The sequence below is a fragment of the Anabrus simplex genome, chromosome 2 (genome assembly GCF_040414725.1).
Source record: "Anabrus simplex isolate iqAnaSimp1 chromosome 2, ASM4041472v1, whole genome shotgun sequence".
Classification (NCBI taxonomy): domain Eukaryota; kingdom Metazoa; phylum Arthropoda; class Insecta; order Orthoptera; family Tettigoniidae; genus Anabrus; species Anabrus simplex.
Window position 1 is genome coordinate 8,424,516 of NC_090266.1, and position 27,699 is coordinate 8,452,214.

The 27,699-nt window shown below is 44.8% G+C and overlaps 1 protein-coding gene across 2 annotated transcripts in view; it reads right to left on the reverse strand.

Moving 5' to 3' along the window:
* The window catches only part of LOC136864958 (lachesin), a 1,585,794-nt gene that overhangs the window by 907,249 nt on the left and 650,846 nt on the right, over positions 1 to 27,699 (reverse strand). For both annotated transcript variants that reach the window (XM_067142366.2, XM_067142365.2), the window contains exon 3: positions 14,983 to 15,063. In XM_067142366.2, the coding sequence (XP_066998467.2) occupies positions 14,983 to 15,063 (81 nt within the window). The remainder of the gene's footprint in view (positions 1 to 14,982; positions 15,064 to 27,699) is intronic.

Here is a 27,699-nt window from a genome sequence, read left to right on the forward strand (position 1 = left end):
TTTACCTCAAGCAGTGAACCTCGCGCCCCTGATCTGTGTCCTAGCTAGACTCCTCAGTTTCAGTGGTATAGGCGGTAGAATAACACCTATGGTATCCCCTCTCTGCTGTAAGAGAGGGGTTTACCTCACGGGGACTATGAGAGCGTAAGTTAGAAAACTTCGAGAACCTGAGCTGTGTCCTGGCTAAACTCCTCACTTTCATCGGTAAGGGCGGTAGAATATCACCTATGGTATCTCCTGTCTGCTGCTAGAGAGGGGTTTACATCAGGGGGACTATGAGAGCGTAAGTTAGAAACCCTCAAGCCCCTGAACTGTGTCCTAGCTAGACTCCTCACTTTCATCGGTAAAGGCGGTAGAATAATGCCTATGGTGTGTCTGTCTGCTGTAAGAGAGTGGTTTCCCTCAGGGGGCTATGAGAGCGTAAGTTAGAAGCCCTCAAGCCCCTGAGCTGTGTCCTAGCTAGACTCCTCACTTTCATCGGTAAAGGCGGTAGAATAATGCCTATGGTGTGTCTGTCTGCTGTAAGAGAGTGGTTTCCCTCAGGGGGCTATGAGAGCGTAAGTTAGAAGACCTCGAGCCCCTGAGCTGTGTCCTGGCTAAACTCTTCACTTTCATCGGTAAGGGCGGTAGAATAACACCTATGGTGTCTCCTGTCTGCTGCTAGAGAGGGGTTTACCTCAAGCAGTGAACCTCGCGCCCCTGAGCTGTGTCCTAGCTAGACTCCTCAGTTTCAGTGGTATAGGCGGTAGAATAACACCTATGGTATCCCCTGTCTGCTGTAAGAGAGGGGTTTACCTCAGGGGGACTAGGAGAGCGTAAGTTAGAATCCCTCATGAGCCTGAGCTGTGTCCTGGATAGACTCCTCAGTTTCATTGGTAAGGGCGGTAGCATAACACCTATGGTATGTCTGTCTGCTGTAAGATAGGGGTTTACTTCAGGGGGGCTATGAGAGCGTAAGTTAGATACCCTCAAGCCCCTGAGCTGTGTCCTGGCTAGATTCCTCACTTTCATGGGTAAGGGCGGTAGAATAACACCTATGGTATCCCCTGTCTGCTGTAAGAGAGGGGATTACCTCAGGGGGACTATGAGAGCGTAAGTTAGAAAACCTCAAGCTCCTGAAATATGTCCTGGTTAGACTCCTGACTTTCATCGGTAAAGGCGGTAGAATAATGCCTATGGTATCTCCAGTCTGCTGTAAGAGAGGGGTTACCTCACGGGGACTATGAGAGCGTAAGTTAGAAACCCTCAAGCCCCTGAGCTGTGTCCTAGCTAGACTCCTCAGTTTCAGTGTTAAAGGCGGTAGAATAACACCTATGGTATCCCCTGTCTGCTGTAAGAGAGGGGTTGACCTCAGGGGGACTATGAGAGCGTAAGTTACATACCCTCAAGCCCCTGAGCTGTGTCCTGGCTAGACTCCTCGGTTTCAGTGGTAAAGGCGGTAGATTAACACCTATGGTATGTCTGTCTGCTGTAAGAGTGGGGTTTACCTCAGGGGGACTATGAGAGCGTAAGTTGGAAGCCCTCAAACCCCTGAGCTGTGTCCTGGCTAGACTCTTCACTTTCATCGGTAATGGGGGTAGAATAACACCTATGGTATCTCCTGTCTGCTGTAAGAGAGGGGTTTTCCTCAAGGGGACTATGAGATTGTAAGTTAGAAACCCTCAAGCCCCTGAGCTGTGTCCTACCTAGACTCCTCAGTTTCAGTGCTAAAGGCGGTAGAATAACACCTACGGAATCCCCTGTCTGCTGCTGGAGAGGAGTTTACCTCAAGCGGTGGACCTTGTGCCCCTGAGCTGTGTCCTGGCTAGACTCCTCACTTTCATCGGTAAAGGCGGCAGAATGTCGCCTATGGTACCTCCTGTCTGCTGTATGAGAGGGGTTTACCTCAGGGGGACTATGAGAGCGTAAGTTAGAAACCCTCAACCCCCTGAGCTGTGTCCTAGCTAGACTCCTCAGTTTCAGTGGTAAAGGCGGTAGAATAATACCTACGGAATCCCCTGTCTGCTGCTGGGGAGGGGTTAACCTCAAGCAGTGAACCTCGTGCCCCTGAGCTTTGTCCTCGCTAGACTCCTCACTTTCATCGGTAAAGGCGGTAGAATAACACCTATGTCTGCTGTAAGAGAGGGGTTTACCTCAGGGGGGCTATGAGAGCGTAAGTTAGAAACCCTCAAGACCCTGAGCTGTGTCCTGGCTAGACTCCTCGGTTTCAGTGGTAAAGGCGGTAGATTAACACCTATGGTATGTCTGTCTGCTGTAAGAGTGGGGTTTACCTCAGGGGGACTATGAGAGCGTAAGTTGGAAGCCCTCAAGCCCCTGAGCTGTGTCCTGGCTAGACTCTTCACTTTCATCGGTAATGGCGGTAGAATAACACCTATGGTATCTCCTGTCTGCTGTAAGAGAGGGGTTTTCCTCAAGGGGACTATGAGATTGTAAGTTAGAAACCCTCAAGCCCCTGAGCTGTGTCCTACCTAGACTCCTCAGTTTCAGTGGTAAAGGCGGTAGAATAACACCTACGGAATCCCCTGTCTGCTGCTGGAGAGGGGTTTAACTCAAGCAGTGAACCTCGTGCCCCTGAGCTGTGTCCTGGCTAGACTCCTCACTTTCATCGGTAAAGGCGGTAGAATATCACCTATGGTATCTCCTGCCTGCTGTAAGAGAGGGGTTTACCTTATGGGGACTATGAGAGCGTAAGTTAGAAACCCTCAAGCACCTGAGCTGTGTCCTGGCTAGACTCCTCAGTTTCAGTGGTAAAGGAGGTACAATAACACCTATGGTATCCCCTGTCTGCTGTAAGAGGGGTGTTCACCTCATGGGGACAATGAGAGCGCAGTTAGAGACCCTCAAGCCCCTGAGCTGTGTCCTAGCTAGACTCCTCACTTTCATCGGTAAAGGCGGTAGAATAACACCTATGTTATCTCCTGTCTGCTGCTAGATAGGGGTTTACCTCAAGCAGTGAACCTCGCGCCCCTGATCTGTGTCCTAGCTAGACTCCTCAGTTTCAGTGGTATAGGCGGTAGAATAACACCTATGGTGTCCCCTCTCTGCTGTAAGAGAGGGGTTTACCTCACGGGGACTATGAGAGCGTAAGTTAGAAAACTTCGAGCCCCTGAGCTGTGTCCTGGCTAAACTCCTCACTTTCATCGGTAAGGGCGGTAGAATAACACCTATGGTATCTCCTGTCTGCTGCTAGAGAGGGGTTTACATCAGGGGGACTATGAGAGCGTAAGTTAGAAACCCTCAAGCCCCTGAACTGTGTCCTAGCTATACTCCTCACTTTCATCGGTAAAGGCGGTAGAATAATACCTATGGTGTGTCTGTCTGCTGTAAGAGAGTGGTTTACCTCAGGGGGCTATGAGAGCGTAAGTTAGAAACCCTCAAACCCTGAGCTGTGTCCTAGCTAGACTCCTCCCTTTCATCGGTAAAGGCGGTAGAATAACACCTATGTTATCTCCTGTCTGCTGCTAGATAGGGGTTTACCTCAAGCAGTGAACCTCGCGCCCCTGATCTGTGTCCTAGCTAGACTCCTCAGTTTCAGTGGTATAGGCGGTAGAATAACACCTATGGTGTCCCCTCTCTGCTGTAAGAGAGGGGTTTACCTCACGGGGACTATGAGAGCGTAAGTTAGAAAACTTCGAGCCCCTGAGCTGTGTCCTGGCTAAACTCCTCACTTTCATCGGTAAGGGCGGTAGAATAACACCTATGGTATCTCCTGTCTGCTGCTAGAGAGGGGTTTACCTCAAGCAGTGAACCTCGCGCCCCTGAGCTGTGTCCTAGCTAGACTCCTCAGTTTCAGTGGTATAGGCGGTAGAATAACACCTATGGTATCCGCTGTCTGCTGTAAGAGACGGGTTTTCCTCAAGGGGACTATGAGATTGTAAGTTAGAAACCCTCAAGCCCCTGAGCTGTGTCCTAGCTAGACTCCTCAGTTTCAGTGGTAAAGGAGGTAGAGTAACACCTATGGTATCCCCTGTATGCTGTAAGAGAGGGGTTTACCTCATGGGGACTATGAGAGCGTAAGTTAGAGGCCCTCAAGCCTCTGAGCTGTGTCCCAGCTTGACTCCTCACTTTCATCGGTAAAGTCGGTAGAATAACACCTATGTTATCTCCTGTCTGCTGCTAGTTAGGAACCCTCAAGGGGTTTACATCAAGCAGTGAACCTAGCGCCCCTGAGCTGTGTCCTAGCTAGACTCCTCAGTTTCAGTGGTAAAGGCGGTAGAATAACACCTATGGTATCCCCTGTCTGCTGTAAGAGAGGGGTTTACCTCAGGGGGGCTATGAGGGCTTAAGTTAGAAACCCCCAAGGCCCTGAGCTGTGTCCTAGCTAGACTCCTCACTTTCATCGGTAAAGGCGGAAGAATAACACCTATGGCATCTCCTGTCTGCTGCTAGAGAGGGGTTTACATGAAGCAGTGAACCTCGCGCCCCTGAGCTGTGTCCTAGCTAGACTCCTCAGTTTCAGTGGTATAGGCGGTAGAATAACACCTATGGTATCCCCTGTCTGCTGTATGAAAGGGGATTACCTCAGGGGGACTATGAGAGCGTAAGTTAGAAAACTTCGAGCCCCTGAGCTGTGTCATGGTCTTACTCCTCACTTTCATCGGTAAGGGCGGTAGAATAACACCTATGGTATCTCCTGTCTGCTGCTAGTTAGGAACCCTCAAGGGGTTTACATCAAGCAGTGAACCTAGCGCCCCTGAGCTGTGTCCTAGCTAGACTGTTCACTTTCATCGGTAAAGGCGGCAGAATATCGCCTATGGTATCTCCTGTCTGCTGGAAGAGAGGGGTTTACCTCAGGGGGACTATGAGAGCGTAAGTTAGAAACCCTCAAGCCTCTGAGCTGTGTCCCAGCTTGACTCCTCACTTTCATCGGTAAAGTCGGTAGAATAACACCAGTGTTATCTCCTGTCTGCTGCTAGAGAGGGGTTTACATGAAGCAGTGAACCTCGCGCCCCTGAGCTGTGTCCTAGCTAGACTCCTCAGTTTCAGTGGTATAGGCGGTAGAATAACACCTATGGTATCCCCTGTCTGCTGTATGAAAGGGGATTACCTCAGGGGGACTATGAGAGCGTAAGTTAGAAAACTTCGAGCCCCTGAGCTGTGTCCTGGTCTTACTCCTCACTTTCATCGGTAAGGGCGGTAGAATAACACCTATGTTATCTCCTGTCTGCTGCTAGTTAGGAACCCTCAAGGGGTTTACATCAAGCAGTGAACCTAGCGCCCCTGAGCTGTGTCCTAGCTAGACTCCTCAGTTTCAGTGGTAAAGGCGGTAGAATAACACCTATGGTATCCCCTGTCTGCTGTAAGAGAGGGGTTTACCTCAGGGGGGCTATGAGGGCTTAAGTTAGAAACCCCCAAGGCCCTGAGCTGTGTCCTAGCTAGACTCCTCACTTTCATCGGTAAAGGCGGAAGAATAACACCTATGGCATCTCCTGTCTGCTGCTAGAGAGGGGTTTACCTCAAGCAGTGAACCTCGTGCCCCTGAGCTGTGTCCAGGCTAGACTGTTCACTTTCATCGGTAAAGGCGGCAGAATATCGCCTATGGTATCTCCTGTCTGCTGGAAGAGAGGGGTTTACCTCAGGGGGACTATGAGAGCGTAAGTTACAAACCCTCAAGCCCCTGAGCTGTGTCCTGGCTAGACTCCTCACTTTCATAGGTAAGGGCGGTAGAATAACACCTATGGTATCTCCTGTTTGCTGTAAGACAGGGGTTTACCTCAGGGGGACTAAGAGACCACAAGTTAGAAACCCTCAAGCCCCTGAGCTGTGTCCTGGCTAGACTCTGCAATTTCATTGGTAAGGGCGGTAGAATAATATATATGGTATCTCTTGTCTGCTGTAAGAGAGGGGTTTACCTCAGGGGGACTATGAGAGCGTAAGTTAGAAACCCTCAAGCCCCTGAGCTGTGTCCTAGCTAGACTCCTCAGTTTCATCGGTAAAGGCGGTAGAATAACACCTATGGTATCCCCTGTCTGCTGTATGAGAGGGGTTTACCTCAGGGGGACTATGAGAGCGTAAGTTAGAAACCCTCAAGCCCCTGAGCTGTGTCCTGGCTAGACTCCTCAGTTTCAGTGGTAAAGGAGGTAGAATATCACCTATGTATCTCCTGTCTGCTGTAAGAGAGGGGTTTACCTCAGGGGGACTATGAGAGCGTAAGTTAGAAACCCTCAAGCCCCTGAGCTGTGTCCTGGCTAGACTCCTCAGTTTCAGTGGTAAAGGAGGTAGAATAACACCTATGGTATCCCCTGTCTGCTGTAAGAGAGGGGTTTACCTTATGGGGACTATGAGAGCGTAAGTTAGAGACCCTCAAGCCCCTGAGCTGTGTCCTAGCTGGACTCCTCACTTTCATCGGTAAGGGCGGTAGAATAACACCTATGGTATCCCCTGTCTGCTGTATGAGAGGGGTTTACCTCAAGCAGTGAACCTCGTGCCCCTGAGCTGTGTCCTAGCTGGACTCACCAGTTTCAGTGGTAAAGGCGGTAGAATAACACCTATGGTATCCCCTCTCTGCTGTAAGAGTGGGGTTTACCTCAGGGGGCTATGAGAGCGTAAGTTAGAAATCCTCAAGCCCGTGAGCTGCGTCCTAGCTAGACTCGTCAGTTTCATTGGTAAGGACGGTAGAATAACACCTATGGTATGTCTGTCTGCTGTAAGATAGGGGTTTACCTCAGGGGGGCTATGAGAGCGTACGTTAGAAACGCTCAAGCCCCTCAGCTGTGTCCTGGCTAGACTCCTCAGTTTCAGTGGTAAAGGAGGTAGAATAACACCTATGGTATCCCCTGTCTGCTGTAAGAGAGGGGTTTACCTTATGGGGACTATGAGAGCGTAAGTTAGAGACCCTCAAGCCCCTGAGCTGTGTCCTAGCTGGACTCCTCACTTTCATCGGTAAGGGCGGTAGAATAACACCTATGGTATCCCCTGTCTGCTGTATGAGAGGGGTTTACCTCAAGCAGTGAACCTCGTGCCCCTGAGCTGTGTCCTAGCTGGATTCACCAGTTTCAGTGGTAAAGGCGGTAGAATAACACCTATGGTATCCCCTCTCTGCTGTAAGAGTGGGGTTTACCTCAGGGGGACTATGAGAGCGTAAGTTAGAAACCCTCAAGCCCCTGAGCTGTGTCCTGGCTAGACTCCTCAGTTTCAGTGGTAAAGGAGGTAGAATATCACCTATGTATCTCCTGTCTGCTGTAAGAGAGGGGTTTACCTCAGGGGGACTATGAGAGCGTAGGTTAGAAACCCTCAAGCCCCTGAGCTGTGTCCTGGCTAGACTCCTCAGTTTCAGTGGTAAAGGAGGTAGAATAACACCTATGGTATCCCCTGTCTGCTGTAAGAGAGGGGTTTACCTTATGGGGACTATGAGAGCGTAAGTTAGAGACCCTCAAGCCCCTGAGCTGTGTCCTAGCTGGACTCCTCACTTTCATCGGTAAGGGCGGTAGAATAACACCTATGGTATCCCCTGTCTGCTGTATGAGAGGGGTTTACCTCAAGCAGTGAACCTCGTGCCCCTGAGCTGTGTCCTAGCTGGACTCACCAGTTTCAGTGGTAAAGGCGGTAGAATAACACCTATGGTATCCCCTCTCTGCTGTAAGAGTGGGGTTTACCTCAGGGGGACTATGAGAGCGTAAGTTAGAAATCCTCAAGCCCGTGAGCTGCGTCCTAGCTAGACTCGTCAGTTTCATTGGTAAGGACGGTAGAATAACACCTATGGTATGTCTGTCTGCTGTAAGAGAGGGGTTTACCTTATGGGGACTATGAGAGCGTACGTTAGAAACCCTCAAGCCCCTCAGCTGTGTCCTGGCTAGACTCCTCACTTTCATCGGTAAGGGCGGTACAATAACACGTATGGTATCCCCTGTCTGCTGTAAGAGAGGGGTTTACCTCAGGGGGACTATGAGAGCGTAAGTTAGAAACCCTCAAGCCCCTGAGCTGTGTCGTGGCTAGACTCCTCACTTTCATCGGTAAAGGCGGTAGAATATCACTCATGGTATCTCCTGTCTGCTGTAAGAGAGGGGTTTACCTCAGGGGGACTATGATAGCGTAAGTTAGAAACCCTCAAGCCCCTGAGCTGTGTCCTAGCTAGACTCCTCAGTTTCAGTGGTAAACGCGGTAGAATAACACCTACGGAATCCCCTGTCTGCTGCTGGAGAGGGGTTTACCTCAAGCAGTGAACCTCGTGCCCCTGAGCTGTGTCCTAGCTTGACTCCTCACTTTCATCGGTAATGGCTGTAGAATAACACCTATGTCTGCTGTAAGAGAGGGTTTTACCTCAGGGGGACTATGAGAGCGTAAGTTAGAAACCGTCAAGCCCCTGAGCTGTTTCCTGGCTAGACTCCTCAGTTTCAGTGGTAAAGGAGGTAGAATAACACCTATGGTATCCCCTGTCTGCTGTAAGAGAGGGGTTTACCTTATGGGGACTATGAGAGCGTAAGTTAGAGACCCTCAAGCCCCTGAGCTGTGTCCTAGCTGGACTCCTCACTTTCATCGGTAAGGGCGGTAGAATAACACCTATGGTATCCCCTGTCTGCTGTATGAGAGGGGTTTACCTCAAGCAGTGAACCTCGTGCCCCTGAGCTGTGTCCTAGCTGGACTCACCAGTTTCAGTGGTAAAGGAGGTAGAATATCACCTATGGTATCCCCTCTCTGCTGTAAGAGTGGGGTTTACCTCAGGGGGACTATGAGAGCGTAAGTTAGAAATCCTCAAGCCCGTGAGCTGCGTCCTAGCTAGACTCCTCAATTTCATCGGTAAGTTCGGTGGAATAACACCTATGGTATCTCCCGTCTGCTGCTAGAGATGGGTTTACCTCAGGGGGACTATGAGAGCGTAAGTTAGAGACCTTCATGCCCCTAAGCTGTGTCCTGGCTAGACTCGTCAGTTTCATTGGTAAGGACGGTAGAATAACACCTATGGTATGTCTGTCTGCTGTAAGATAGGGGTTTACCTCAGGGGGGCTATGAGAGCGTACGTTAGAAACCCTCAAGCCCCTCAGCTGTGTCCTGGCTAGACTCCTCACTTTCATCGGTAAGGGCGGTACAATAACACGTATGGTATCCCCTGTCTGCTGTAAGAGAGGGGTTTACCTCATGGGGACTATGAGAGCGTAAGTTAGAAACCCTCAAGCCCCTGAGCTGTGTCCTGGCTAGACTCCTCAGTTTCAGTGGTAAAGGCGGTAGAATAACACCTATTGTATCCCCTGTCTGCTGTAAGAGAGGGGTTTACCTCCGTCGGACTATGAGAGCGTAAGTTAGAAACCCTCAAGCCTCTGAGCTGTGTCCTAGCTTGACTCCTCTGTTTCATTTTTAAAGGCGGTAGAATAACACCTACGGAATCCCCAGTCTACTGCTGGAGAGGGGTTTACCGCAAGCAGTGGACCTTGTGCCCCTGAGCTGTGTCGTGGCTAGACTCCTCACTTTCATCGGTAAAGGCGGTAGAATATCACTTATGGTATCTCCTGTCTGCTGTAAGAGAGGGGTTTACCTCAGGGGGACTATGATAGCGTAAGTTAGAAACCCTCAAGCCCCTGAGCTGTGTCCTAGCTAGACTCCTCAGTTTCAGTGGTAAACGCGGTAGAATAACACCTACGGAATCCCCTGTCTGCTGCTGGAGAGGGGTTTACCTCAAGCAGTGAACCTCTTGCCCCTGAGCTGTGTCCTAGCTTGACTCCTCACTTTCATCGGTAATGGCGGTAGAATAACACCTATGTCTGCTGTAAGAGAGGGTTTTACCTCAGGGGGACTATGAGAGCGTAAGTTAGAAACCGTCAAGCCCCTGAGCTGTTTCCTGGCTAGACTCCTCAATTTCAGTGGTAAAGGCGGTAGAATAACTCCTATGGTATCCCCTGTCTGCTGCTAGAGAGTAGTTTACCTCAAGCAGTGAACCTCGTGCCCCTGAGCTGTGTCTTAGCTAGACTCCTCACTTTCATCGGTAAGGGCGGTAGAATATCACCTATGGTATGTCTGTCTGCTGTAAGAGAGGGGTTTACCTCAGGGGGACTATGAGAGCGTAAGTTAGAAACCCTCAAACCCCTGAGCTGTGTCCTGGCTAGACTCCTCACTTTCATTGGTAAAGGCGGTAGAATAACACCTATGTCTGCTGTGAGGGTGGCACTTCCGTTTTGCAAGCAGTAGCAGGAGGTGATCAATGTAATGTGTATTTTTGCTGTGTTGAAATGTCACTTCCGATGACGTTTTCGCAAGCAGTAGCAGAACCGTTCTCATTTGCCTTTATAACTTCGAGCACACCACACGCAAAAATTATCATTTAATCGTTTTCCTCCCCCTTTTTTACATGTAAGTATTTTAGGTAATTCAAGTATCTGTGTGTGTAATGTGTAAGTGGTATCGGCGAGATTCTTGAGAAATAGAGTGACGTGTTTCAGTGTTCTGCAGGATAGCCCGTGTTGTGATGTATTTGCAATCACTGAGCGTGTAAGCTATGCTATATGTGCACTGCGTGTTTTCCGTGGATTCTGATTTTTGCATTAGGCAAATCACTGAAGTACTTGTGTTGTATTCATAATTTGTAAATTATCGTTTACCGACGAGTAGCTACGCTGTATGTGCACTATGTGTTTCCGTAGATTCTGAATTTTGGATTAGACAAATCATTGAAGATGTACGTTTGCTATATCCATATTTTGTCAATTATCGTCTACCGAGCGAGTTAGCTGTGCGGTATGTGCACTGTGGGTTTTCCATGGATTCTGATTTTCGCATTAGGCAAATCATTGAAGTTGTACTTTTGTTGTATTCGTATTAGGTAAATTATCGTTTACCGAGCTTGTTCGCTACGCGGTATGTGCACTGTGTTTCCGTAGATTCTGATTTTTGCATTAGGCTAACCATAGATGTACGTTTGCTATATTCATATTTTGTAAATTACTGTTTGCCGAGCTTGTTAGCTAGGCAATATGTGCAATTTGTGTTTCCGTGGACACTGATTTTTCATTAGGCAAATCTTTGAAGATGTACGTTTGCTATACTCATATTTTGTAAATGAGCGTTTACCGAGCGAAATAGCTACGCAGTATGTGCACTGCCTTGTGCATAAAATCGAGTTGTTATAGTATTGTATGTTCGATAAAGATATAAAGTTATGTCTTGACAGAGTGGGAAGAGGTGGAGGACGTTATAACAGCCGCCATCTTGCACAAGTTGTTCAGAATTCCAGTCGTTTTTCCTCTCTTCGAATCCATTTTCTTAGAACAAAGGTATCGCCTGACATGTTCTGAGCAATGATCTGAACACATCTTGTAAGTAACGACATCATGCATCGTGTTCTATTCTAGTCTTGTTATGTTTTAATCACTTATTGAGTGTTCTGAACACATGTTGCAGTTAACGACATCGAGTACAGTGTTCGATTCTAGTCTTGTTATGTTTTAATCACTTATTTTGTGATCTGAACACATCAATCAGAGTTCTGAACGCATGTTGTAGGTAACGACATTAAGTACAGTGTTCGATTCTAGTCTTGTTATGTGTCAATCTATTCTTTAGTGATCTGAACACGTGTTGTAGGTAGTTAACATTGTAGCAGTAAGGCTAGAATCTATCGAGATTGTTACACTAAGAATAGCGAAGTTTAAGATTCTTGTAGCCGTTATTTTGTGCAAGCGCCCTTGGCCAGCAGCTTGGTTTAAAAACTAAATTTTCTAAGGGAATTATCTCTTGCTAAGTGTAAACATTTTCTGAACAGTGGTCTGAACACCCGTTGTTCGATTCTGTTCTTGTTGCAGTAAGCAATATGTTTTTTTCGAATCTATCTACAAAAGTATCTGTTGCACGCGTTTTGAACAGTGTTCTCAACAGCAGCTTCGTAAGTATGTCACAAAGTCTTAGAGTGTTGTAAAGTGTATCTTGGTTTAAAAGACTATGATAATAGTATGTTGAGAAGGGCAGCTCGGTAAGTGTGTTGAGAAGGGAAGCTTGCTTTATAACTATGACCGTAGGAAAGGCAGCTTGCTTGCTTGCGGCGTTGCTAATTCCCGCGCTATAAAGTTTACTTCCGTCAAGATAGCAGTAAGCCATGTGCATGTAGTTAAAGATAGCGGTAGACAGCTGCCAAAAACCACGTGGAATTTTTCAAATTGCCCGCCATCACGTGCCTAAGGTGACATCCATGAGAATTTAGCCCGGTCATGATGGCAGAATGATGCTCTCTTGTCTAGAGTTGGCCGTTATCATAAAAACACGTGGCTTTGTTTACAAACAAAATGGCGGATGACAGCTGTCATAAAAGCACGTGGCTTTTTTTAAGGATAGCAGCACTGAGGTTAGCGATTCGTTGTTGTTTAAAGACGGCAGCGTGACAGCTGCCAAGAAGCACGTGGAAGTTTTAAATTGCCCGCTACTACATAGCTAAGGTAGCAACTACTAGGTTTTGTGCCTTACAGATTGCAGCACTGAGGTTAGCGATCGTCTGTTGTTTAAAGATGGCCGCTGTCAGGAGAGCACGTGACTTCATTCACAAGCAAGAGCACGTGACTTGGTTTAAAGATGACCGCTGACAGCTGTCAAAAAAGCACGTGGATTTTCAAATAGCCCGCCATCACGTGCCAAGGATGAGGTTTAGTGCCGTCAAGATGGCAGCACTGAGGTTGGCGATGCTTTCTTGTTTATAGATGGCGGATGACAGCTGTCAAAAAGCACGTGGCTGTCAGAAAATCACGTGGCTTTGTTTACAAACAAGAGCACGTGTTGATGACTTCACGGTCACGTGACCGGTGTCAATGACATCGGGGTCAATGACCTCGTGCGCTGACGCAGCATAAAAATGCTGACGGGTGGATTGGGAGCCCCACTGCTCCCCTACTGTCATTTGCTACGAGTAAAAGAAAGTACAAACAGTTAAACACCGTAGTTAAATGGCAGATCGTTCAAAAGTAATATGACATAAAAAATAAGACTATTAATCTATACAACTATAAAGGATTTTAGAAATTAAGTGACGAAGCTTGAATAACTAAATCAGTAGATTAAACAATGTGGTGCATGGAGGAGGATATGTTAACTAGGAGAACAAAGGACTCGATCATGAAGCCTAAGGAGAAAAAGACGTCGATGGTAAGACACAGTTTCCAGGGATTTAAAGGTAAGATTTATAGAACTAAACGAGGCCAACGTAGAGGATTGTGTCGGCATTTAACAGATTCCGAGTGGCTTGCAGACTGAACGCTAAAAAGGTAAAGAGTCAGTAATGAAGATGTATGTATTAATGTAGAATATGCACGTTATCTGGTTTCTAAATATTAAATCGAAAATACGCAATTGCCGATTTACTGCACTAGATAGAATATTACTTGAGAATGAGTTGTTAGCCCATCCGGAATTTTCTCTACATCTCGCCCTAAGTAATTTCAGTGATCAATTGATGCACATGACTACCAATTATCCCACCGCATATGATTTCAGTGGACCTGGGTATCGTTTTGCGGTTTTTAGTTAGGTCCTCGCATATTGTTACACTACTGCTTTAAATGGCCTTTTCGATTTGAAGACTAATTTTCGGCCGGGTATGAAAGAAATTTTACAACTCTGTGCCTGATTTCGTTGTGAATACTGGTGCAAAACCTGTGCGAACGTTCAATCTTCATGGGATAAGGAGGAACATTCAACCGAGTGTCAATCTTCCAAATGCACTTTTCTGTGTCTCCCCCTGAAGTTTCAGGTACTCCAATTATTCGTAAACTGTTCCTACGTTGATAAGTTTTCAGGTAATTGCCGCTGACGATCAGTTAATGCCACGTTTTGTTTGGTCAGTTCACATTTTACATTTCTTATCAAATATAATACTTTCTTCAGGTTTTGCTACGACTGATAAGCGGTATGGAAGTGGAGATCATTGTGTTTCCACACCGTTCTTGTGCAAACACGAATATCACATGCCATGTCAACGAACCCGAAAAGAACATACCAAACCAACGTAAGAGGACATACACCTATTGCGGTCAAGTCAAACAACTCCTCAGGACTTGCGAATCCGTACAATCTGTGGACCTATGCAGAGTTCATGGCCAAGGGATCAAGCTATGTAACCCACCAACTGCTAACCATAGGCAGTTTAGACTACAATGGTGCCTGAAGGAACGAATGCCATGCTTGGCGGAATTATTTGACTAAACAGTCGGCTATGCGGAGAACGACGCAGAATAATTAGCTGGTTATCGCAATTTACCGAATGTTAACAGGGAAGTTAATGCAACCGGAAGAAATCATTACCAAGTAATGGTAAAAAGTACTGTATGTTAATCTGGGAAAGTCAGCATTATCATAAAGTGGCGGGCCCGGCTAGAGGTGGTATAGGTTAACACAGCTTGGAGTTAAGCCTGCACACATAGCTAGCCGGCGGCCCAAATTTACACTACTTGCATACTGTACTCACTGCACCAATTATATGTAGGATTTCCCGACTGGGTAGGCTAATCTCGGATTGCACTGTGGAATCTTAGGCGGAATTGGAAGAACGAGTATTCATTTCAAAAGTGGACATCTTGTAAATATTTCGCAGCCATAATATCTGTTGTGTAATTTAACTCAAACCCAATTGATTATTAAATACGTGTGTCGGCTTAAGATATATTTCCTCGGGATGAAGTCTGTGCGGAATTAAAAAGCAATATCATATATTTATTTGTTGTGATCTGATCTAATCTGATCAACTTAATACATGTTTCGGAATTAATACATTTTCATTAAAGTTCGGTCTAGTCTCCCTTTCATGTGTGGTATAAGACGCCGTTATCTTATGTTACATGCTCCCCCATCACTTAGAGCCGAGGTGTAATTTATTTAGATTTTACTTTTACGCCATGGACCAGTCACGCCTGGGATTTACTGGCAAGCTTGGGTCATTACAAATTACGGGACAAAGCACCAATTGAACACTTTTCAACCTATGTATAAAATACACACAATTTCTGAACAATCGACACTTTGGAGCGAATTGCTCAGTTGGAGAAATTAGTTCATTTACAATTGATTTATACTCACCGGGGATGGGCAGGTCTCCGGCTAGCGAAAGAACTAGCCCTAGCCAGTTGAACAACATGAGCGACCAACACAGCATCGTTCCTGCAAACAAACATAACCTCCTCTCAATCAAAGATATATATTCATTATTATGTCAGTTTATCGCTCTGACTTACGTTACTCATAATGCAGGTGATTTAGGATTTTACCTTTTTAAATGATATCAATAATCTGGAAATTTATCAAACATTTCCCTGGGTAAAATATACCATTCTCTAACCCCTCCGCCTATAAAGGAATATTTGGCCGAAATTCCCCTCTTGAATTCAAACTTTATATTCATATTGCGACAGTTCGCGGGATGAACGTCAGTACGAGCCCTCTACACTCAGGGTCTTGACGGGTTTTTCTCGTTGTGGGGTCATTTCTGAGAACCGCGACGCCACAGCTAGCTATGGTGGTTAGTTGGTGCCTAATTATGATGGTTCGCATCCCTGATCTTGAATGGTGGTGAAATATACGGATTACGCGATATGGAGTTGGGAATGTTATTGGGCGACCAAGATTTCAGATCTAAAATGTGGAGTATCCATTCGATTGCATGACGTGCCTGTGTTGTATGGCTTCAAGTCCATTGATATCCTATTAATACTCCCTGCGATCATCAAGTCGATCGTATTTCCAATGTTGCAACTGCCTTATGATTTATTGTGAACATGAGAGTGGAACTAATTCACAAGTAAAGTTGTTTACACCTAAATAATAGTGAAAAATTGAGATATTCTGGATTGGATCATGTTTATTCGGCGTAATGTCCCTAAATAGATTAAGACGAAACCAAAGCGTGCATTTAACGCCCCAAACACATAATTATTGCAATCATAACCAATCATTTATCCATCGCTAACTCAATCTAATGCAGTGATATCGGTGCGTAATTTTCAACTTCCAAAACCTAATCGTGAATACGAACACCAGTTCACAATAAGAGGACAAACTGGGGCAAATATTCATTTATAGGAAGGGGAGTTAGGGATTGGAATAACTTACCAAGGGAGATGTTCAATAAATTTCCAATTTCTTTGAAATCATTTCGGAAAAGGCTAGGAAAGCAACAGATAGGGAATCTGCCACCTGGGCGACTGCCCTAAATGCAGATCAGTATTGATTGATTGATTGATTGATTGATTGATTGATTGACAATAATAATTAATTTTAACCTTAAAATTGACAATCATTATGAGATCTCATTGAGCATATTCTGCCTGAGTGAAACAACCTACATAATAATACTCATTGCCTAATTGCATTGTCGTTGATGCTATTGTGTCAGACTCAATATCATGCATGTCGTACATATTAGGAAACATTTTTACATTTATTATCGTCGGTTTGGTCCAGACACAATGCTTTTTCATGGCAGGACTGAAATAAACTAAATTAAATGATTACTATTACATCCTAAGTAAATTATGTTGTCCTGAAGACGCTCGCATCAACGCGAAAATAAATGCACAACTATCCTCACACATACCTTCGAAGATCTACCTAACCTAGCAAACAATGGATGATATGGATGATGTAGTAACAAGACATAATATCAACACAACATATTCACATTCAAATATCAAATCAAAGTATCACATGATATCCAATATACGTATTAATTAACTACTACGTCCATGAAGTGCTACTCTCAACCTATACAAGATATCATGGTAGCCATGTGTGTGGTGAATTTTACAAATGTTGCAAGCATATCGCTTCAGAACCAGTCGAACAAACGAAACGTGAATTTCCACTACGGTAATAAATCAGATCATAATAGTCGACACAGCTTCGTAGTTAATAATCATCACCATCATAACCCCAATATCACATCGCCAAACGCGTGTATTCCAAAATAATTCAGTATACCAAATCACTAATTGTGTACCTACTGTCACGCTTCAACGAACTACCTCAAGACATCACTTGTCACTACATAATTAAAATTTTGCTACCAGGAACTGCAATAAAATCTACCATGAAAAGACATTATAAATATCTGGTTGTTTACCAGGGTATTGGGATGCGCGTGGTCCAGGAAATCCTCCCCTTAACCACGCCATTGCCACGGCCGGAGCTCGCTTTCACATTTTAGCCTTGCACATCGTTAAAGAAATTCATCTTCCAAACCATCATATTGTTCTCAAGTACATCATACCTAAACAATATAGTATTAGATTAACAAGTTCTCACACTACCATTATTATACTCAACGATAACATGCACTCCTTGATGTAAGTAACTATTTACAAGATACCGACATTAAATCCTTAAATGCGTCGTTGATTTTATGCAAAGGCTTGGCTTTCGTACAATGTCTAATATTTCCTCACTATTTGTCAATAATGACTCAGATTTAAAATACCCGTCGTGTATTATGATTCCTTTTCAAGACAATGGCAGCATACACTCAGTTTTCCACAAATATTTTGGTAAAATCTTCTTAATTTAACAACCACCATTCCAAGTTGCACACACGCCGATAACAAGGCAACAACAATGACAATGATCTATATTCCGCCTTCTCATTATAACAAAGATATGGAATAGAAGTATACAAACTTAGATGTACCATTTCATCTCAAACAGAATATCATTACCAATCGATACATAGGTGTCGCCACCGTCACACTTACCAACTATCGATATTTTATTTTACATGACATTAAACTATTTGCATTCGCTTTGGTTTCGTGTCATATAATACACGTTTTAATCTACATACAACTTAAAATTAACCTTATATACATAAAATTATACATCCCCACGCTCAAAAATGAATATAAAGTCCATTTCTTCACTTTCACTTTCTTGCGTTCGCGAAATGTATAGATGAATACAGGTCCTGAACTGTGCAGACGTCAGACAGCCAAGCCCGAGCACGCACCCTGCCTACCTGCCAGCTCGCCGTCGTCGTCCGCCAGCCAAGCCACCGTCGCCCGCTTCGTGCAAGCCCTGCCCACTCGCTCTGCCATCGCTGCGAGCTCCCCGCTCGCCCCAGTCACCCCGGCCAACCAGCGAAGAGCAGCCACGTTCTCTGCGCGGTCCGACTATCCAGATATACTCCAGCAGCCGACTTTCAGCGGTCTGCCATACTACCACCGGCTCTTCGAGCAGTCACACGACCAGACCAGCCACATTAGCCAACATCGAAGAAAAGAGCTATTTGTCTTGCGCTCGGTGTGTGTTTGTTCGTGTCTTGCCTCGGAGCGACCCGATAAAACTACACCTGACACGACTGACGCCCACCGAGTGCGCTTTCCCTGACGCAGGTCCTCTTCGGAGTTTGACCATTTTCTGTGCTATCCCGACTACCAAGACCCCCTCCCATCCCGTCGGGCCCCTCCTGGTGGATCGAGTAGCCAGGACCCCGACACCCTGCCATTATGCTCTCTGACTCAGAGTCCTATAATTCTGACTCAGAGCTCCTAATTCCTAACTCCTCCCATCATCAGCCTCTACTCTTTCAAACTAACCTACCAGACTCCGAATTCTTTCCATTCATACTGCCTTTCATCAACGAACCCGGTCACAATTCCCTCCAGCAACTACAAGCCTTACATGCTCACCGCTTCATGATCTCCACTGCCACCTCCTCCGTCCTGGATCACATTCAGCTGCTTCAAGAACTTAACAACGGTTACGTTCTCATCTTTGTCCATGGATATTTCAAAATTAGAGACCAACTAATCAAGCACAATATTGTCTATCAAACTTGTGCTAATGACATCGCAACCGTTGACTCCTCCAGCCAAACCACTCCTTGCACCAAACACCTCGAAATTCACACCCCCGCCGCCCATAGCTATACCCCACCCCACCTCCTAAATCCTCAAAACTCACCAAATACGCTCAAACTCAACCTCAAACGTTCAACAAACACCGTTCCTCCCAGACCGATGTAACACTGCCTTCCACTGCAGACTCTTCACTCACCTCCCCCTCTCCCCACCCCCAACAACCTCACACTAAACACCGCTTCTCTGAGACAAATATCACACTACCACCCACCACAGACAACGTCACTTCACCGGCCTCCCCCCCCAGACAGCCACCGACCCCGGGCAAGAGTCCAATCAGTCTCTGACCCGGGCTCGAATTCTCAAGACAAATACACACAGACTGGGAGTAGACGTAACAAACCTGCTCCCAGGCACAGGAAGCCACCAACACGTCACACCTCCACTACAGCTACTCGTTCCTCCCCCTCACTTGTCACTCAGTGAAGCCTGAAGCTCAATCACTCTGCAGTTTCCTGCTCAGAGCCTACCCTCTGGTCCCCACCGTCACACTGTCTGTACGGTCACGCAGCCTCTTTCCCTGGTTGCCCATTTATTAAGCAGGCAATTAAGGCGCATTACAGACACTCACGACACTTACACACCCGCTCCTCACAACACTCACCCCCCACCATTCCAGTCTTTCCAACTTCGAACCCAGGTCCACTTAATCCTGACTTCACTCCGCAACACACCCCTCACGCCTCTACCCTCTTGCATCTGCTACTCCTTAACCTACTCACGACCCAGAACATGCCCCTCCCCCCAGCCATGCCAAGTAGACAGCTAATCCTCCACTAAAGTTCCCGCCAAGTCAGTTCAACACCTCGATAGTCTTCACAGTACAAACCCCCCCCCCAGGTCATACCAACTGCATAAGTCACGACGATTCTAAATCCCTCCCATATTCTTCATGCACAAAATTAATAGCGTCATGCTACCCTGTGGTGCAGCAACATCGGCCATGGTCACCATTTAGATGGGTGACCACAGAAGACTACTTCGTCCCTTACTTGCCTTGCCAACTCACCCTCCCAACAACTTTTCCTCTCACTTCGTCCTGCCCTGCATTTCTTCCTTCTCTCTTCTCTCTTCTTCTCTCGCTTAAACTGCCCTACGGGGCACAGGGCATATCCTGCCCAGTCATGAAAAGGAAGCGACAATCGGCCACCACCATCAGCACGTCAAGCAGCGGGAAGATATCACCACCCAGAAATAGCACTCAAAGCCCAAAATGAGGCTGACGGGCTAAAGTACTCACGGAGCAGGCCCCGTCTGCTACTACTACTACTGTTCCAGCGCCATGTTCTTGGGACTTGAGTCGTCCTCGTTCCACATGGAAACTGCACAATATCGTCTACTAATGTCATTCCAAGCCATGTCCCCGCTGACATACAATTTAGTCTACCTTTCTCTAAAGTGCTGCCAGCCCACACTTTGCAACATTACCGTAACACGACTCTTTTTTCGGAAATCGATCTGCTTCTATTTGCAGTTCTCGTATCACATACTCTAATTCAAATTTACATCCTTTCTAAACACCCTCTATTTGCGTTTACATGAAAAATAAGGAATGTTTTAATCAACTGAAATATCACAGTACCTGTCTCTGTTATTGATGTTCTTTATTGCTAGTTTCATTTTGCACCTAAGGGGTATATCCCGCTACCTTCATAACCCATTTTCTCAAGAACTACTGTATGAAACATAATGAAGTACTGGACATATTCTAGAAGTTGGGATAGACAATTTTTTCTGTGTTATTTTCTTTATACCTTTTTTGTTAAATTTTTTTGAAGTTTTCTTCAAATATACAAGATGTCTCTACCATTCTAGAGGTATGGTATTACAATGGTATTATACATGAATAGTGAAAAGTCAAGAATCTATCTTCTATAGATCTGGAGATAGCGAGTCATTTGTCTGAAAAATAATATTTTTTCAGAAATTGCAATTAAAAATTAATTTTTCAATGGAAACAACAGTAAAAAAATCGCCAGCAGTGTAGTTTTCATCATCACCTATATTGCTCGAGTGTATCCTCTTCTTCTTCCTCAAAAGATCTTTCCTTTTTGGACAACTTTTAAGCCTGTCGCTCTGCCTTGTCGACTCGCTCCTTGTCCAATTCCTTCAGTATGGCTCATGTATTCCAACCAGTCTTCACACCCAGCTCTTCCAAGACGTTCAGTCTATCAGTATTGCTATCATTAAATGAGAAGACAGCATCATACATACAGAGCTTCAATGTATTGTACCCCACAAATACATTTTTGTTATTCTTGTCCGCACTACATAGTTGAATGACTCTACGTTTTGTGTTTTCCTGTCAGATATTTTTTCAGGAGATCTGGATTTGCCTAATCTTTCTAAACTGGATTTATAGTGAACATAACAGCCTCAGGTACAGAGTTCTTTTCGGTGAACTTATGTAAAGTTCCAACTGCTCCACTTTTTTTTTCAATCAATACTGATCTGCATTTAGGGCAGTCGCCCAGGTGGCAGATTCCCTATCTGTTGCTTTCCTAGCCTTTTCCGAAATGATTTCAAAGAAATTGGAAATTTATTGAACATCTCCCTTGGTAAGTTATTCAATCCCTAACTCCCCTTCCTATAAATGAATATTTGCCCCAGTTTGTCCTCTTGAATTCCAACTTTATCTTCATATTGTGATCTTTCCTACTTTTATAGACGCCATTCAAACCTATTCGTCTACTAATGTCATTCCACGCCATCTCTCCGCTGACAGCTCGGAACATACCACTTAGTCGAGCAGCTCTTCTTCTTTCTCTCAATTCTTCCCAACCCAAACATTGCAACATTTTTGTAACGCTACTCTTTTGTCGGAAATCACCCAGAACAAATCGAGCTGCTTTTCTTTGGATTATTTCCAGTTCTTGAATCAGGTAATCATGGTGAGGGTCCAATACACTGGAACCATACTCTAGTTGGGGTCTTACCAGAGATTTATATGCACTCTCCTTTACATCCTTACTACAACCCCTAAACACCCTCATAACCATGTGCAGAGATCGGTACCCTTTATTTACAATCCCATTTATGTGATTACCCCAGTGAAGATCTTTCCTTATATTAACACCTAGATACTTACAATGATCCCCAAAAGGAACTTTCACCCCATCAACGCAGTAATTAATACTGAGAGGACTTTTCCTATTTGTGAAACTCACAACCGACTTTTAGCCCCGTTTATCAACATACCATTGCCTGCTGTCCATCTCACAATATTTTCGAGGTCACGTTGTAGTTGCTCACAATCTTGTAACTTATTTATCACGCTATAGAGAATAACATCATCCGCAAGAAGCCTTACCTCCGATTCCACTCCTTTACTCATATCATTTATATATATAAGAAAACATAAAGGTCCGATAACACTGCCCTGAGGAACTCCCCTCTCAAATATTACAGGGTCAGACAAAGCTTCACCTACTCTAACTCTCTGAGATCTATTTTCTAGAAATATAGCAACCCATTCAGTCACTCTTTTGTCTAGTTCAATTGCACTCATTTTTGCCAGTAGTCTCCCATGATCCACCCTATCAAATGCTTTAGACAGGTCAATCGCGATACAGTCCATTTGACCTCCTGAATCCAGGATATCTGCTATATCTTGCTGGAATCCTACAAGTTGAGCTTCAGTGGAATAACCTTTCCTAAAACCGAATTGCCTTCTATCGAACCAGTTATTAATTTCACAAACATGTCTAATATAATCAGAAAGAATGCCTTCCCAAAGCTTACATACAATGCATGTCAAACTTACTGGCCTGTAATTTTCAGCTCTTATGTCTATCACCCTTTCCTTTATTCCTTTCCTTTGTTTACACCACTGGCCATAACAAATGTTGTGGATTGGCTTGTCATCTGTTGATATTTATGGAAAAAATTTGCCAACACAGCCTTTTTCATATCATCTAAGTTATTTTCATTGCCTCTGTTCGCTGCACCATAGTATTCTGATAGTTGATTGATGGCATTATCTAGCAGACGACATCTTTTGCTCTTGTCATGATCAAATGTACTCAAGATAATTAACATACTAGCACAAAAATGATGCACATTAAACCAAGAGTATCGCGCGCAGAAGCGTTATGCCAGTCCCACCAACGTATGCAGCAAGGTTTCCACTAGAATTTAAATTAAAACACAGCCTTCTAGACCTTATGGTTCTTGAGATATTGAGTGTTTACTGAAAAATGGGTTTTGGAATCCTGAAAAAGCCCTGCGAAACTAATTAAATTAAATTAAATGTACTTCTAATCAAGGAAATTTAATGAATCATACACCGAATTAATCAGAAAATTACAAATAAGGTTTTGCCATGAATTAAAAAAAAACAATTTTTTCAACAAAACGGTCATTTATCCCCCCCCCTTACGGTTTACCTAGAGTTAATATACTTTTCTTTCACCTCTGCTTCGTTTCCTTTATTCATGTACTGACTGTCTTTTCGGCCTGTGCTTAGCCATTTTCTAGTTCATTGTACTTTCTTTTGGAAACCACTTTGTTGACTTTTCTTGCCTGATCTGTGTAAACTTAGTTATTACTTTAACCCCGCCTGCTGGTTTCTGTATATAAACCTGTACTTCAACCTTCCTTAAGCACAGACGTCGTACACAGCAGCTGGTCTTGCTCTGTCTACGCAGCTCGCCAAGTCAGAAGCTTGCAGCTCCGTTACTCAGCATGACTTCTGCCAGACCGTCAGCAACTGATATCATGTGACCTTGAGACATGCTAATATATCAGATTCATGAAAAGCGATGTTCCCGTATTGCTAAGAGCTTGTATCAGCTTTAGCTTGATTGACTTAACTACAGTAGTATAATACAGGGATTCTGCCGCCACCTCCACCTTCGGCTCCCAGGAGCCCGCTCCACCTCCTCTTCCTGAGGGACCTTCCCAGGGGCCCCCTCCACCTCTTCCTCCCGAGGGGCCTTCCTAGGTGCCTGCTCCACCTCCTCCTTCCGGGAGGCCTTCCCAGGGGCCGCTCCCCCTCCCGCGGGAAATTTGAATTGGTAAAAAAAGCCACGTGCTTGTTGACAGCTATCATCGACAACAACGCATCGCTAACCTCAGTGCTGATATTTTAACGGGCCTAAACCTCAATGCTGCCAACTTAACCTCACTAGGGCGAGATTTGAATCGGTAAACAAAGCTACGTGCTTTTTTGACAGCCACGTGCTCCTTGACAGAAAACAACGTATCGCTAACCCCAGTGCTGCTATCTCGACGGGCCTAAACCTCAGTGCTACCAACTTAACACTACTAGCGCGAGATTTGAATCGGTAAACAAATCCAAGTGCTTTTTTGACAGCTGTCATTCGCCATCTTTAAACAAGAGAGCACAGTGCTGCACTCGTTAACTACATACCTTCGACATGTGGTGGCGGATAATTTGAAAAATGCTTTTGACGGCAGCCATCTTTAATCGACAGAGCACCGTGCTGTACTCTTTAGTCGAAATGTGGTGGCAGGCAATTCCACGTGACAGCAGCCATCTTTAATCAAGAGAGCACCGTGCTGCACTCTTTAGTTGAAATGTGGTGGCGGCAATTTGAAAACTTCTAAGTGGTCTTGTTTGGAAACAAAGCCACGTGCTTTTTTGACAGCTACCATCCGCCACCTTTAATCAAGAGAGCACCGTGCTGCACTCTTTAGCTAGATACTTTTGAAATGTGGTGGCGGCAAATTCGAAGTGCTTTACAAACTCACGTGCTTTTTTGACAGCTATCATCTGCCATCATTAATCAAGAGAGCACAGTGCTTCACCCCTTAGCTACATACCTCTGACATGTGGTGGTGGCAAATTCCAAGTGCTTTACAAACTCACGTGCTTTTCTGATAGCTGTCATTCGCCATGTTTAATAAAGAGAGCACAGTGCTGCACTCTTTAGCTACATACATTTGAAATGTGGTGGTGGCAATTTCCACGTGCTTTACAAAGCCACGTGCTATTTGACAGCTACCATCCGCCATCTTTAATCAAGGGAGCACCGTGCTGCACTCTTTAGCTACTTACCTTTGAAATGTGGGGGCGGCAAATTCCACTCGCTCTTGTTTGGAAACAAACCTACGTGCTTTTTTGACAGCTGTCATCCGGCCTTTTATAATCAAGAGAACACCGTGCTGCCTTCATTAGTTGAAATGTGGTGGCGGATAATTTGAAAAGCAGCCATCTTTAATCAACAGAGCATCCTGCTGCTATCTTTATCGTAGTAGTGGGTAATTTCTACGTCACAGCTGTCATCCGGCATCTTGCATCGCAAACCTCAGTGCTACACACTTTAGCTACTTACCTTTGAAATATGCTGGTGGATAATTTAAAAAATTCTACAGCAGCTACCTCTCAACGCTAATTGCACAAGATGGCAGTTATACATGGCTCCTTATGTGACTCCCTAGGGATGCTTACGCAAGATGGCAGCTGCTCTTATGAGACGGCTTAAGCGTGCTTGCACAAGATGGCGGCTATACACGACTCCTTATGAGACTCCTTAAGGGCGCTTGCGCCTGATGGCTGCTGCTCTTTTGAAGAAAGCTAACTTAGGGGCTTAGGCTAACTTGTCGCGCTAGTTCGATTCATTAAATTTGGGGCTTAAATGCAAAATATTAAATATCTCGAAACGGTCAGTCGTAGAGCAAAACGGACACATTTTTTCCGCCTAATACGTAGGTTCGCAGTATCTTGAACATGATAGCATAAGACAACATACTCTAATGATGATATCAACGGTTCGATTCCTAATTCTACAAGATGGCGGCTGATCTTATGAGACAGCTTAAGGGTGCTTGCACAAGATGGCTTGGGACGCCCTAGGCCTATCCCCTCCTCCTTCTCTTCCTCCTCCTAGGGCTAACGGGGTAAAGGGCTAATGAGCTAAAGGGCAAAAGGGCTCCCCCACTACCTCACCACAAGCTCCTCCTTCCGCAAGGAGTTAGCTAAATTTGGTACATTTTTTACACCCTCATCGATCGCTATCAGCAAGAACGCTTCTCCTTCGTTATGTGTAGCAAATTAATCTTTATTAGTAAAAGGTTCTGTGTTCAGAACAAGGAATGGATCCTAGGGATCACGTCTTATCAGAATTACCTAATAAAATCACCCGAGGTGCAATGAGTTGCGTTTTTCCAACAGAAATCAGTATCTGCTCGATAGTTTTAGTGTTTGGAACACTGAACATTTCAAGAAGGCAGCAGTGAGGTTAGCGATATTCTATTGTTGGATTTTAAATTCCGCGCTACAACATGCATAAGGTGACAGCCTTGAGGTTTAGCGCCGTAAAGACGGCAGCAGCGAGGTTAGCGATGTTCTGTTGTTGGATTTTAAATTCAGTCGTACAACATGCACAAGGTGGTAGCGTTGAGGTTTGGCGCCGTAGAGATGGCAGCAGTGAAGTTAGCGATGCTCTATTGTCCTTCAAAGTGAGGTTAGGGTACGTCAAGATGACAGCTGTCAGAAACGCACGTGGCTTTGTTAACCAAAAAGAGCACGTGGTGGTGACGTCACGGTCACTTAATCAATACATGGCTCTACGTCGTTAAGAACAGTATTAGGATTAGCTATGTTTGAAAATCTTGGGAACAGCGCAGCAGTAAGAATAGCCATGTTTAAATGCGTGAACACATCACTTACTGATTTTGGATTTTAACTCTCGTACTAAACTTCTTCCGCTAGATTGTGCTGCTATCTTAGCATAACCTATACGCATAAACTTAAAGCATTAAGAGTAGTCATGTTTAAAAGCGCGTACATCACCTATCGATTTCGCATGCATCGATTATCGTACTAAACTTCTTCCGCTAGATTGTACTGCCACCTTAGCATAACCTATACGGATGAACTTAAAGTACAAGAATAGCCATGTTTCAAAACGTGTACATATTACCTAATGATTATGCATGAATCGACTATCATACTAAACTTTTTTGACTACATTGTGCTGCTCTCTTAGCATAACCTATACGTACGAACCTAAAGCATAAAGAATAACGATGTTTAACAGCTTGTACGCATCATCGATCGTTTTTGCATGCATCGACTATTATTTCCGCTAGAGTGTACAACGATCGCAATTGCTATCTTAGCATAACCTGTCTGCACGAACTTAAAGCACAAAGAATAATGAAGTTTCAAAGCGTGTACACATCAGATATCGATTTTGCATGCATCGACTATCGTACTAAACTTCTCCCGCTATCTTTGTGCACGAACTTAAACCACAAGGAATGGTTATGATTTAAAGCGTGTTAACATCACCTATCGATTTTGCATACATCGACTATTTCTCCCGCTAGAGTGTGCTACTATCTTAGCATAACCTATATGCATAAACTTAAAGCACAAAGAATAGCGATGTATAAAAAATCTTGTGAACATAGCAGCAGCAGTAAGAATAGCCATGTTTAATAGCGTGTACACATTACCTATCGATTTTGCATGCATCGACTATCGTACTAAATTTCTCCCGCTATCTTAGCATAACCTATACGCATGAACTTGAAGCACAGGTATTAGTTATGTTTTAAAGCGTGTACACATTACCTATCGATTTTTCATGCATCGACTATCGTACTAAACTTCTCCCGCTATCTTAGCATAACCTATGCGCATGAACTTAAAGCACAAATAATAGCGATGTATAAAAAATCTTGTAAACAGAGCAGTAGTAAGAATAGCAAAGTTTAAAAGCGTGTACACATCACCTTTCGATAATGTATGCATCTTCTACTACAGCGTGCGGTCGCTTGTATCTGCTGATATCTTAACATAACGTATGTACACGAACTTAAAGCATAAAGAATAGCTATGTGTAAAAATCTTGTGAACATAGCAGACATCTAACCACGTAGGCGTGGATTTTAGAAATTCGCATGCTGACGTAGCATACCG